The sequence below is a fragment of the Stegostoma tigrinum genome, chromosome 2 (genome assembly GCF_030684315.1).
Source record: "Stegostoma tigrinum isolate sSteTig4 chromosome 2, sSteTig4.hap1, whole genome shotgun sequence".
In the NCBI taxonomy this organism is placed as follows: Eukaryota; Metazoa; Chordata; class Chondrichthyes; order Orectolobiformes; family Stegostomatidae; genus Stegostoma; species Stegostoma tigrinum.
This window is the reverse complement of record NC_081355.1, coordinates 47033809-47048477: the sequence shown is the minus strand read 5'-3', so window position 1 is coordinate 47048477 and position 14669 is coordinate 47033809. Positions and strand designations below refer to the sequence as shown.

The 14669-nt window shown below is 41.8% G+C and overlaps 1 protein-coding gene and 1 non-coding gene across 6 annotated transcripts in view; both read left to right on the top strand.

Moving 5' to 3' along the window:
* LOC125461125 (triple functional domain protein-like) overlaps positions 1 to 14669 on the top strand; it is a 636773-nt gene that overhangs the window by 210421 nt on the left and 411683 nt on the right. For all 5 annotated transcript variants that reach the window (XR_007249410.2, XM_048549570.2, XM_048549543.2 and 2 more), the window contains one exon: positions 7811 to 8002. Coding sequence is in view for 4 of the 5 variants with exons in the window: in XM_048549570.2 (XP_048405527.1) it covers positions 7811 to 8002 (192 nt within the window). In the remaining variant the exon portion in view is untranslated. The remainder of the gene's footprint in view (positions 1 to 7810; positions 8003 to 14669) is intronic.
* On the top strand, positions 12502 to 12573 carry trnac-gca (transfer RNA cysteine (anticodon GCA)). Its single transcript has one exon. It is a non-coding gene; the product is annotated as a tRNA-Cys (tRNA).

Here is a 14669-nt window from a genome sequence, read left to right as displayed (position 1 = left end):
GGAATGGGCAAGAAATGCTGGCTCAGCTTGTGACACGCATACCCCATGAAAGAATTTATGAAACAATATCATAGTAATTGGTACCGTAGCTTAGAACATAAATTACTGCAGTGTGACGTATTTGTGCATTGAACGATTCATTTTCTTGATGCTGCATAATTAATTTGTATTCACTGCTTACGCAGTTAGATTTTTGGAAGTCAGCTTTGATGTTTTTTGGTACACACTTTAAACAGACCTGCTGAAGGGAGACGAAATTCAAATGAACAAATCAAAACCAAAATGTGCAAGGGAATGTTAGTTGGTTGAAATTAATTTTTAGAAGGGGCTGCAAATATGAAAATCAATTTTTCAATAGCTGAAGCCTCTCATCCCTGCTCCCATTTTTGTAAACCTACTCTGCCCCCTCTCCAAAGAGCTGGAGATCCTTCTCCAAGTGCGGGTCTAGTAGTGGACAAAGTCTTCCTGATGAGGCTGTAGCAGTGATTTGCATAACTTTGTGAATTTTGTGCTCTATCCTCTAATAATAAATCAAAAGATACCATATGCTGTTGAAATAACTTATCTCATCACTATCGAGGATTTTTTTTTCTCTGTGCCTGTACTATCTTTAAAATTCTATCATTCACTTTTTGCCATCTGTAAGCTTTGAAATCATGCCCCGTGTATGCGAGTTTGTTTCCAGCAGGAAAGATAATGAAATACACTGAATTTAGAAAAAGGTCACTCGGACCAGCAATCTGAGCTGTTCATTACCCTTCACCCGACACTTTTTGCCTCACCGGATAAGCACTGCTCCCTCTAAACGTGCAGAGGTACGGCTGCTCCAAGAATCTGCACATGGTGGTCAGCTAGCTAATGCTATTCACAGCACTGACTTCCTCTTCCATAAGTTGATGCCAATTTTGTGATACAATAAAAAAAGTAAATCCCCATATAAATGAATCTTTTCTTTATTTTCAAAGCTTAACATTCACATGCCTAGTGAAAAGGTTGATAAGGTAGCTGACTGAAGGATACATTAGGGATTTCAGAGCAGCTCGTGAATTTGCTGCAGAGCAGAAGAGGTGCTTTTTGCTTGATGTTTTGGCTCATAGCTTACAAGGTTTTTTTTAAACAGAATAAATTGAAACCCAGTGCAAAAGAGTGATATGGCAGGTAAACTGTATGTTCAAAAGGTGGTAATAGCTACTAATTCGACTATCAATTTTCGTTTACTTTCAGATTGAAGGTAACGAGAGGAAATATTTCCAGGCAACAAGCAGAAAGACCAGTATGAAATTTGTAAAAATCAAATTAAGAACAAAGTAATTAAAAAGAATTGCCGAGCCAGGCAATGTGTTGTAACTGCGTGATGTGGGATTTGGTGGACCCCGTTGTGGTTCATAGTGACCACATCTGTATGAAGTGTTGATTGCTTGAGGAGTTCTAGCTCAGCAGGATGAGCTGGAGTCTGGGCACCAAACACTGCAACATACCAGGAATGGGGAGTTAGCTGGATGCTGTATTTCAGGAGGTAGCCATACTCCTTAGATTAGCTACCTGAAATTTGGCCAGGGTCTAGAGGGTGTGACTAGGAGTGAGACAGGTAGAGGTTTGCAATTGTTAGCCACGCATAGAGCAACAGTGGGGGTTGTAGGGAGGATGAGCAAACTGACCATATATAGGATAGTGGTATAGAGAACTGTATTTCAGAGGGGGAGAAAAACAGTCGACGTTGTAATTGGGGATAGTATAGCAAAGGGAATAGACACTGTTCTCCGTGGCCAGGACAGAGAGTCCCAAAGGCTGGAGATCAGGCCTGGTAACTAAATATTCAAGGATCTACCTCTTATCCAAAGGACAGGCAGAGAGGGCAGTGTTACCTTGTCAGTAAGAAATGAAATTAAATCGAAAGCAAGAAGCAATACAAAATCAGAAGGCATAGGATCTGAGTAGATAGAGGAACTGCAAAGGAACTCTTATGATGGGAACTCTGTCCAAGCCTCCTACCAATAGTAAGGATGTGGGCAAGAAAATAAATTGCATGCCTTTTCTATTACAGGTATTATGGGAAGCTTCAGTTTGGAGGTAGACTGGGAAAAATCGGGTTGGGAGTGGATCTCAACAAGAATTCATGATATGATGATGAGATTGCAGGTCGCTAGGGGACATGCAGCTCTGGGTTTTCAGATTTAATAGGGAGCTTTCGGTGAAGGAACCCTTGGGGACAATGACTGTAGTATTTTGGAAATAACCAGCGAGTTTTGAGAAGATTTGTAGCTCAGGTTGAGTTTCTGGATGTGAGTTTGCTCGTTGAGCTGGAAGGTTAGTTTTCAGACGTTTTGTCACCATTCTAGGTAATATCATCAGTGAGCCTCCGATGAAGCGCTGGTGTTATGTCCTGCTTTCTGTTTATCTGTTTAGGTTTCCTTGGGTTGGTGATGCCATTTCCTGCGTTGGTGATGTCATTTCCTGTTCTTTTTCTCAGAGGATGGTAGATTGATTTGGAGCCACTGTGTTTGTTGATGGGGTTCTGGTTGGAATGCCATGCTTCTAGGAATTCTCGTGCGTGTCTCTGTTTGGCATGCCCTAGGATGGATGTGTTGTCCCAATCAAAGTGGTATCCTTCCTTATCTTGCAGGTAGAGTCCGTAATTAAGAAAGCAAATGTGATGTTGTCGTTTATCTCAAGAGGGTTGGAATATAAAAGCAGCGCTGTGCTTCTGAGGCTTTATAAGGCTCTAGTTAGGTCCCATTTAGAATACTGTGTCCAATTTTGGGCCGCACACCTCAGGAAGGACATACTAGCAATGGAGTGTGTCCAGCAGAGATTCACACGGATGAATACTGGAATGGTAGGTTTAACGTATGATGAACGGCTAAGGATCCTGGGATTGTACTCATTAGAGTTTAGAAGGTTGAGGGGAGATCTAATAGAAACTTACAAGATAATGTATGGCTTAGAAGGGGTGGACGCTAGGAAGTTGTTTCCGTTAGGCGGGGAGACTAGGACCCGTGGGCGCAGCCTTAAAATTAGAGGGGGTAAATTTAAAACTGAAATGAGACGACATTTCTTCAGCCAGCGAGTGGAATTCATTGCCGCAGATTGCAGTAGAGGCAGGGATGTTGGATGCCTTCAAGGCAGAGATCAACAAATTCTTGATCTCAGAAGGAATCAAGGGCTATGGGGAGAGTGCAGGGAAGTGGAGTTGAAATGCCCATCAGCCATGATTTAAATGGCAGAGTGGACTTGATGGGCTAAATGGCCTTACTTCCACTCCTGTGTCTTACGGTCTTATGGCTGGAATCAAATCTGTGTCCTGCCCTTTCCCACATAGTATATCACAACAGCAATCAACACCTCCAAAAAGTACTTGTTCTGTGAAGTGATTTTGGACATCAGGTGACAGTGAAAAGCACATTATGATTGCAGGTTATTTCTATCTTACCAGGTGTTGTCCAGGCCTCTGAGTTTCCAGTATTTATTGGTGCATTTTAGAATTCTAGTATCCCCGGTATTTCCCTTTGTATTTAAAGATACTTATTACAAACATTCACAGTTATTGTTGAAATTGAGAGCCAAATTATTTCTTGTAAGTGATGCAGTTTTTTTTATCTGGAGGTGTTGCTTTTACTATAGCACTACCTTGTGGTGATTGACTTCGGCCTATTAAATTGGATACCTGGAATGAACAATAGAAGAGATATTATTGTACAGCGGTAGCATCCCTAATTTGGCCCAGAATCTCCAGATTAAAATCCTGCTTCAGGATTTGATGGCTTTGGAGGGTACGTTAATAACTTTTTGTTCCTTCATTGACGGCTTCAGTGGCTGGATGGTATTGATTGCCAGTCCCAAATTGCCCTTGAAAAGTTGCTGCCTTCTTGAACAATTGCAGTCCTTCATGCAAAGGTAAACCCTACCGCTGAGGTACTGTTAGGGAATACCATGATTCAACACAGTGACAGCGGAGGAGTGGTCGTATGTTTCAAGTTATGATGGTGTATGCCTTGGAGAGGAACATGCAGGTGGTGTCAGAACGTAAAAAGGAAAAGACAGGGTAAGTAAAGATAAACTGTTCCACGAGTTGAAGAACATGGAACTGAGGGTATTATCTAAGAATTGAGGTGAGGCTATTCAGGAGAGATGTTAGAAAGCACTTGTACTTGGAAAGCCATGATGTTAATGTGCTGGTGTTGGTCTGGGGTGGACAAGGTCAGAAATCACAACATCACGTTATAGTCCAACAGGTTTATTTGAAAACACAAGCTTTCTGAGCCTTGCTCCTCTTCCGGGTGTTAGTGAGAGAGGAATATCAGACACAGAATTTATAACTAAAAGATCTAAGGGTTACACCACTGATGAGGATGTACTGAATAAACCTAAGATGCTGTTAAATCATTAAACAGTTGGAATATTTTAATTGATTAATATGTATATGTAAATACCTGAATTCCTTTGTAAGTCACTGCCCTGAGCAAACTAAAGGTTTTATCAGTGTAAAGAAGAGGTGACATTTTAGGTCAGACAATGCATGTTAAGTATAAGACCCTGTTTAGAATCTGTTTGTATTTTGGTTTGGAGTCAGACTGTTTTATTTGAATCATAGAAATCATAGAATCTCTACAATGTGGAAACAGGCCCTTCGACTCAAAAAGTTGACGCCAACCCTCGGAGCATCTTGCCAGCTCACCCCAATTCTATGTGACTTCACTTTTTGTACCAGTCTGCCATGAGGGACCTTGTCAAAGCTTTGTTGAAGTCCATGTCGACAGCATCAACTGCTTTTCCCTCATCAGCCATCTTTGTCATGTCCTCAAAAAAACTCTGTCACTCCCCTGCATGAAAAATGCTGTCTGTCACCAATAAGTCCATTTGCTTCTAAATGCTTATAGATCTTATCCCTGAGAACCTTTTCTAATACTTGCCCTACCACCAATGTGAGGCTCACAGGCCAGCAATTTCCAGATTATCCTGCTATCTTTCTTAAACAATGAGGCAACATTAGTAATTCTGCAATCTTGCGGGACCTCACCTGTGGCTGGAGAGGATACAAAGATGTCTGTCAAGGCTCCAGCAAATTGCTCTCTTTCCTCCCTCAATATTCTGGGATAGATCCCATTATCACCTGGGGACTTAGCTACCTTAATCCTTCTTATGACACATAACACTTCTTGCTTTTTAATAGCAACTTGGCTTAGAAATGCAGCACTCCCTTCCCTGAGATCATCTTCCACCAATTCCTTCGCTTTGGTGGATACTGACATACAGTATTCGTTTAGAACCTCACCCACCTCTTCTGACTCCACACGTAGATTCCCTCCTTTGTCTTGAAGAGGCTAACCCTTGGGGTAATGGGGTTGGAGGGGGTGGGTGCGCGGGTGGTGGTGTCCTCAGTCATTAAGAGAGGATTGGTAGCACCTCAACTGACTCAGCCACTCGAGTCCTAAAGGACATGGCTATTAGACTAAGTGAACAGCTGATGAGGGGTCCACATACTTGATCTCATTCTCTGAAATCTGCCTGTCAGAGATACAGTTGCCCATGACAGTATCAGTAAGAGTGACTGCAGCAAAGTCCACACAGCATGTGGAGACAATGGCCCATCTAATGCTTCTTAAACAGCATCTTCCAAATTCACAGCCGTTGAAATGGACTGGGGAAGCTTATACATGGGAACACCACCACATGCAAGTTCCCCTCTAAGGGGCACATCACCCTGATTTGGGCCTATATGCATCATAGAAACATATTATAGAATACCTACAGTGTGGAAATAGGCCCTTCGGCCCAACAAGTCCTCACTGACCCTCCGAAAAGCAGCCCACCCAGACCCAATTAGAATCTTGTCTCAATTAGAATCTAGTAAGTGTCAAGTGGAGTTTGGTAGTGGTCGGTCTGACAAAATTCCTTTCCTAGAAGCTTGGATGCAGATGAATTATAATTGAAGGTGCAGCATTATTAGTCTTGCAGTTTGAGAAATTAGTTAACTTTAGAGGCAGGATATTGGATTTTTCTGGAAATCTGACTTGGAGAGAGGTTGGGATTGGAGGTAGGCTTAGAAATGCCTGAATTAAAGACTTCTGAAAAAGGAGTTTGTAATGTTAAGTTTTTCTTTCTCCCCTGATGGGCTGCCAGGCCCACTGCCTTCTTCCAACAATGTCTGTTTCATAGGAGAGACTAGGACCTGAGGGCACAGCCTTGGGGTGAGGGGATGACGTTTTAGAAGAGGAAATTCTTCACCCAGAGGGTGGTTAATCAATGGAACTAATTGCTGCAGAGGGCTGTGGTCGCCAAGTCACTGAATGTATTTAAAACGGAGATAGATAGGTTCTTGACTGGTAAGAGTGCAAGGGTTATGGGAAGGGGTGGGGGGAGAATGGGATTGAAAAACCTATCAGCCATGATTGGTGAAGCAGACTCAGTAGGCCAAATGACCTAATGCTGTTTCTGTACATTATGGTCTTATTTTGGCTGCCCAGCTTTCACAGTATTTTAGCTTTTATTTGAGTAGCCTAGAGCTGATTTTGTTGCTGACAGTGTCGATGTAAAGAGCAGAGGAGGCTAGTTGGAAAGTGTGCAGTTGAAGGCAATTCAGACAACCAGTTTCAGCCATACGTTGGAGGCTTCATATTGAATCATCATGTTAATCGAACTAATTTGAAGACCTCTTGCTCAGACCCATTGTGTCTCAAGAGAAAATAACTGAAAGACTGTTAGCACCAAGTCAGTCATAATGGGTTTTGGTGCCTTTCACAGAAATCAAACTCCGCTGTCGAGGCATGTTGCCTTGGATTATTTTGTGTTGGCCAGGCTGGAATGTTCATGCAAATGGAAGGCATGACATTTCTGAGATTATTTTGTCCTGGTAATTGCTGGAAATTTCTAAAGTAACGAACTTGCACAATTTTAATTCATTATGTGTCTTTTTTTTTGAAATAAAGAAATTTGTATCTTTTACTTAATGCCGTTTGGACATGATGAGAGCACATCCTATTTGGAAGGTAATTTCAGGTCCCATATTATGCAGACTTCTACATGACAGCAGACATATTATAGCAGGGGTCCCAAAGTAAAATCATTGTTATAAAGTCTTTGTCTCTAAAATAAAAATAACAGATTTGCTTCCAAATGAAGATAGTTCCTAATTAACTTTATGTAGATAATGAGTGTGAATGCTATTCATTCCTAATGTGAACAAAGTGAACCATAAAATGCTATATATACTCCACAAGTGAAGGAAAATAAAATTAATGTATGTGGTTGATGACCTGTCATCAGAACCGTTAAAACTGAACATTGATGTTTTCATTTTCACAGATGCTGTTTGATCTGTGGAGTATTTTCAGTATTTCTGTTCTGATTTCAGTTTCCAGCAACTGCTGTATGAATTCATTGAAGGTAGTTCTGTGTTTTAGTTACACACTTGCCTTTACTTGCTACAGGTCAAGCCTGGTTTTCAAACCACTTCATGCCTTTGTGGCATAAGTTCACCTGGTGGGCCTAGTTCATAATGTAAGGACTTGTGCAAGTTCCACCTTGTCATTCAGCAGATCATAAGCATGTTGGGAGAATATAACAAGGTCCATGATTAAATAGAAAGCTTCCTCTGTTTAATGTGAAAAGTCAGATTTCTTTTTCAAACAGAAATTGTCTACATTTTCACCTGTTATGAAACTTGGAGAATACACAAATAGCGAACAGTTAATGTTTGAATTTGAACACTAGCTCCTGATGAGACTTAGCGACATTTTGTGTAATTAATATTCAATTATAGAGTTCACTTGAATGATACCAGGAAGTATAGATACGTTCCTTTCTTCTGTAGAACACATATACCAATGCAGATAAACTTCTGGAAGCTGCAGAGCAATTGGCTCAAACAGGGGAGTGTGACCCTGAAGAGATTTATCAGGCAGCCCATCAACTGGAAGATCGGATCCAGGACTTTGTAAGAAGAGTGGAGCAGCGGAAGATCCTATTGGATATGTCGGTCTCTTTTCACACCCATGTCAAGGAGGTAAGCTGGCATTTTGTGTTTTATGTAATCCGTCGAAATTGTTCTGTCCTGTCAACATTCTTATGTTAGAATTTTCTGTGATTTTGTTTATAATGGAAATTATCTGTAGAAATATGTACTTCCAATCTGCTGACTAGGATTCTTGAAGGTCTGTGTTGAGCAGGAATATGGGTTTGAAAGGTGAAAAGCTGGTGGAACTAGCTGCTAGAACAGGAAGATACAGCACAGGAACAGGCCCATCAGCCCACCAGGTCTGCACTGACCATGATGCTGTTATAAACGAATTCCATCTGTGGGCACATGGTCCATATCCCTCTGTTCTCTGCTGTTCCTGTGTCTGTCTAAATGCCTGTTAAACATGGCTATCACATTTGCTTCTACCACTTCCTCTGGCACTGCATTCCAGGAAACACATGTCTCTTAACTTTTAGAAGTATTACAATCCTTTTGGGAGCTCTTGCCTTTTAGAATTTAGCTAGTAATTAAATTAAGTCAGGAAACATTCACGTATTTCCATGTGACTGGGATCTTATTCTAGATTGGGAAGCCCTCTGGTGAATATAGAGAAGGAACTTTATTGTCTAGTTGCCCTGCTAAAACTAGTTAACCTGGTGTGTCAGAAAAGATTTTTCTGCTTCCGCTGACAGTGGGTAGTAATTCTTTCTTGAATCAAGGTTTGCTTAATGCTGTGCTTGGTGATTTCATTGACCTTGGCTCTATTTCAGCTGGAGTTGTGCTTCCTCTGAAGAAAGCAGTAATGTTTCCTGGGATAAGTAATTACACTTCTGCCTTACAAGGTGTAAAATATTCCAATTCAAGTACTTAGTCAGAAAGTTTCTTGATGGACCTGCAAAGATTTATTCAGATGCACTATCTGAGAGAAATTCCGTGGAGCTCCTGGATGAATTCCTAGAGGCAAATTCATTTCAGGAATTTTGTGCTACTACATTACTTTATGCCATGTTATTGGAGGGGTGATATTTTCTACGTTGCAACATTTTAATTCTTCCACATCATTTCTGCTGAAAAATTGAATCAGTGTAAACTTTTTACCTCTCAGTACTTTTTTTTCCCCACTTTGTGTTCAGAATTCCTTTTTCTAGCTTCTCATTGATGTAAAGTGAAAAGAGGGTTGAAGGAGATTTGGACAGGCTGAGTGAGTGTGCAGGAAATGGCAGGTGACATATAATGTTGAAAAGTATGAGGTTATCCTTATACTTTGGCCAGCATGGTCTTTGACACTACTGCCTCGTGGCACCAGAGACCCAGGTTTGATTCCAACCTTGTGCAGAGTTTGCATGTTCACCCCCTGTCTGAATGGGTTTTCACAAGGTGATCCAGTTTCCTCCCAGCCCAAAGCTGTGTAGGTTTGGTGGATCGGCCATGCTAAATTGCTCTGTAGTGTCCAGGGATATGCAGACTACATGGTAAATGCAGGGTTACAGGGAATAAGGTGGGAGCTTCTTCGGAGGGTCAGTGTAGATTAGATGGGCCGATTGGCTCCTTCCTGCACTGTAGGGATTCTGTGATTCCATTCACTTTGTTGCAGAATATTTCTCGAATGATGAGAGATTAGGAAGTGTTTATGCCAAAAGGAGCCTGGGTGTCCCAAGTCATAAATGATAGAAATCTAGCATGCGCAAGCAATTAGGAGCATATTTTTTGACAACTGGTAACAAAGTTTAAACGTCTGTTCCTGTTTTCCTTTTCCTGCTCACACTACTAGTTCAGGTTGCAGTATGACATTTGACTGCAGTCAAGACAGCTATATTTCCTCTGAAAACATAGGAAAATGGGAAGCAGGAGTAGGTTATTCAACCCTCAAGCCTGTTCTATTACTGTACGGCATAGCTGATCATCGATCTCAACATAGAAACATGGAAGATAAGAGTAGGATAGGCTATTCAGCCCTCCTAGCCTGCTCCGCCATTCTTCATGATCATGGCTAATCGTCCTACTCAATAGCCTAATTCTGCATTCTCCCCGTAACCGCTGATCCCATTCGCTCCAAATGCTATATTTAGTTGCCTCTTGAATGCATTCACTGTTTTGGCATCAGCTATGTCCTGTGGTTATGAATTCCATAGGCTCACCACTCTTTGGGTGAAGAAATGTCTCCTCATCTCCATCCTAAATCGTCTATCCCAAATCCTCATACTGTGACCCCTGGTTCTGGACACCACCATTGGGACCTTCCTCCCTACCTCTAGCTTATCCAGTCCTATTAGAATTTTATAAGTCTCTATGAGATCCCACATCATTGGTCTAAACTGTAGCGAAAAACAATTGCTATCTGGTCAATCTCTTCTCATACATTAGATGCGCCATCCCTGGAATCAGCCTGGTAAGCCTTCGCTGCATTCCCTTGAGGGTAATCGCAAAGTTGCTCAGAAAAAAGACCAAAACTGCATGCGGTATTATTGGTGGGGCCTCACCAAGGCCCTATACAGCTGCAACAACACATCTCTGCTTCTGTACTCGAAACAACACGCAATGAAGGCCAACATACCATTTACCTTCTTTACTGCCTGTTGCGCCTGCGTGCTCACCTTCAGCTGCTGGTGCACAAGGATACCCAGGTACCACTTCATATTCCCCTCTCCCAATTTACAGCAATTCAGGTAGTGATCTGCCGCCTTGTTTTTGCTTCTGAAGTGAATAACCTTACATTTACTCAAATTATAGTGTGTCCGTCATTGATTTGCCCACTCACCCAACCTGTCCAGATCATGCTGTAGGATCTCTGCATCCTCTTCATAGTTCACCCTCTCACCCGACTTGGTATCATCTGAAAACTTGGAGATGTTACATTTTGTTACCTCATCTAAATCATTAATATATAATGTGAATAGCTGGGGCCCCAGTATTAATCTGTGTCACCCCACCACTTACTGCCGGCCAATTTGAAAGTGGCCCACTTTTTACTTTCTGCCAACCAGTTTCCTATCCATTTCAGTATACTTTGCCCAATGCGCTTTAATCTTGCACGTTAATCTCTTACGTAGGATTTTGTCAATCTGAAAGTCCAAATATACTACATTGGCTCGCCCTTGCCAACTCTATTAGCTACATTTTCATAGAATTCCAACAGATTTGTCAAGCATGACTTCCCCTTCATAAATCCGTGCTTACTCTGCCTGATCCTGCCTCTGCTTTCTAAATGCTCTGCGATAAAAGCCTTGATAATTGATTCAATAATTTTCCCCGCTACCAGTGTTAGACTCACTTGTCTATAATTCACTGTTTTCTCTCTACCACCCTTTTTGAATATTAGAGTGACAACAGCTACCTTCCAATCTGCAGGGAATGTGCCAGAGTCTATAGAATTCTGGGAAATGACCACCAATGCATTCACTAAGTACTCTGGGATGTAGATAATTTGGCCCTGGGGGTTTATCAGCCTTCAATCCCAACAATTTTCCCAGCACCATTTCTATACAAATATTGATCTCCCTCAGTTCTTCAGACATCATTCTCCCAAACTATCCCCCCTGTCCCTTGGTATCCATAAATCTAACAATCTCTGTACAGAACATACTCCGTGACTGAAATTTACTGCCCTCTGGTGCAGAGAATTCTACCACAGCAATATTATGAAGTGTAACTATCCATTAAAACACTTTGAAGTGATTAGTGCTACCAAATACCCTACAGAGGCTACAGGCAGAGATCAGAAGCAGGAAGTACTACAGGAGCCAATTGGCTGAGTGCTGCAACCATTTAGATGAAGTCTGGAAGTTGCTGAACACATTCAATTTAGTAGGAAGGCCATGAATTATGAGTGCTGGCACCTCATGTAATATCTTGCTGTACAAATATTAGTTACTGAGGGTAAAAAATTATTGTTTAAGATATTTTTAGAAGTATTTTGAAACAAATTGTATCAAACCAGTCGTCAGATTAAACATACACATTCTGTTGAAAACATTGATGCAGGAATTTAAAAAGATAATGTTGACATACAAAATGCAACAAAATATGTTCATTTAAATGGGTGGAAGGCATTCTAACAAGCTTGGTTTAAACTATTGGTATTCTATTCATTGCCCTACTGTGAAGCACTTTGAAATTTTAATGGTGTGCACAGTACACGTGCAAAGTTAACAGAGCTAAACTTTGAGGTTGATAAAATAACAAAAAACCTGAAATATTATTTTTATTTCTTCACCCGGGGTGGCATGGTGGCTCAGTGATTAGTATTGCTGCTTCACAGCACCAGGGACCTGGATTCCATTCCACCCTTGGGTGACTGTCTGTGGAATTTGCATGTTCTCCCTTGTCTGCGTGGATTTTCTCTGGGTGCTCCGGTTTCCTCCCACAGTCCAAAGATGTGCATGCTAGGTGGATTGGCTGTACTAAATTGTCTGTAGTGTTCAGGGATGTGTAGATTAGGTGGGTTATAGGGGGATGGTTCTGAGTGGCATGCTCTGAGGGACAGTGTGGACTTGTTGGGCTGAAGGGCCTGTTTTCACAATGTAGGGATTCTATAAATTTGCAGTGGGGGTGTAGCTCAGTGGTAGAGCATTTGACTGCAGATCACGAGGTCCCCAGTTCAAATCTGGGTGCCCCCTTAAGAGGCTCTTGAATTCTGGGGCAGCATGGTGGCTCAATAGTTAGCACTGCTGCCTCACAGCTCCAGGAACCCAGGTTTGAGTCCACCCTCGGGCAACTGTCTGTGAGGAGTTTGCACATTCTCCCCGTGTCAGCTTTGTTTTCTTTTGGGTGCTCCAGTTTCCTTCCACAGTCCAAAGATGTGCAGTTTAGGTAGATTGGCTATGTTAAATTGCCCATAGTGTTCAGGGATGTGTAGATAAGGTGGGTTATGAGGGATGGGTCTAGATGCGATGCTCTGAGGGACAGTGTGGACGTGTTGGGCCGAAGGGCTTGCCTCCACGCTGTAGTGATTCTATGATCTATGATCTATGATCCTTCAATGCAGCCTGACCAGGGCATTTCCTGAAAATTCTATGGCATCCTAATTTTATTTTTGCAATGTTAAACGTAAGTTTTCCCCTTTGTTGCTCCTCTCTGTATTGGCATAAGCAAAATAAATCAATTTGTGAATGAATGATCCTTTTGAAAGGCATATGTCATAATTGGAACCTATAAAACATTTGGCATTTATTCCGATAAAATTTAACTTTGCAATTAAGTCAGTTGGCATGACTGGCACAAGGCAACCATTTCCATTGAGCATTTTATTCAGATTCAAAGAAAACGAATGCATGTTATACCTTGATAACGAAATGTGGAGCTGGATGAGCACAGCAGGCCAAGCAGCAACTTTGGAGCACAAAAGCTGACATTTCGGGCCTCGACCCTTCATCAGAAAAAATATTATACCTTGTACAAGTATTATTTGAAATAGGAAGACATTTCTTGGTTGTGGTTCAATTGAGTGTCTGTCTAGAAATACTCTGAAAGAACTATGACCTCTGCTGATGTACAGAAGATACTATCTTCCTATGTTTTATGTATGATGATAAATAGATCTTGTTAGTGGAATATAACTGTTCTAGGGAACAGGTGACTTTATTTAGAAGTAAAGATATTAGTGAAGTTGCTATAGTTTTACTGGACCATGGGACTGTTCGCTCAGTAGAGAGACAGAGAGAGACAACTGGTGGTGGCATACCCTGAGGGTCACCATGCCTCAGGTGAGGAGTGAGGTTGAGGAGAGTCCTTCATGGTAACCTCAGCAGTGCAGGAATTGAACCCAAGATTTTGGTGCCGCTGTGCATTGCAGACTATCCATCCAGCCAATGGAGCAAGCCATATTAGGATATTATATCTTAGCTGTCATAAACTTGCATTGTTTACTTCAGTTTTAATATTACAAAATAAACAAATTAAAATGAAATCATAACTGTTGAATTGGAATCAAATGGCAAAATATAGTCTACAGCCCAATGGTCTAAAAATAGATTTCACCAGTTTTAAATGTCCCCAATCCTGGGCTCATCCCATGTCCAACCCTCCCTCTCATCCCAGTCTCCTTGACCTGACACAACCTGTCCATCTTGTCTCGCAACAACTGCCCCTCCCATCTCACTGACTAATCCCCACCACTCCCTACCTGCACTCACCTATCACCATCCCATTATCTTCCCCAGCCCCACTCCTCTCTCTATTTCTGAGATTCCCGACCTGCTCCCCATTTCTCAGTAAGTGTCCTGACCCGAAACATCAACTTCCCTGCTCCTCTGATGCTGCCTGGCCTGCTGTGTTCATTCACCTCCACACTGTGTTACCTCTGGTTCCAGCATCATCAGTTCTTGATATCTCTAAGAATATAGTTGTAGGACCAGATGGATCTCATTGACTGAGATCCTTGATTGGAGTTGTTAACCTAGGCCAATCAGAGAGCACTGGGCTGACAGACATAAGCAGGAAATTGAGTTTCCTGATTCTAGGGACTGGCTCTGAGCTAGCTGGCAACAGCCCCTATACTCTGCACACGTAATTAAAGGTAGTTTGGTGACACAGTATTGGCCTCTGTGCAATTATTCCAGAAATCCTCCACAAAAGTGACAGAACATGGGCAGTTGCAATTCCCATTAGTTATTCCTTGGATGTATTGAACTCTATTTTAACTCCCAGGCAGGGTATGTTGAAGTAGCTGGAAGGTTTAGCTGACCTTATGACTACTGTGTCTTACTGTCATGCA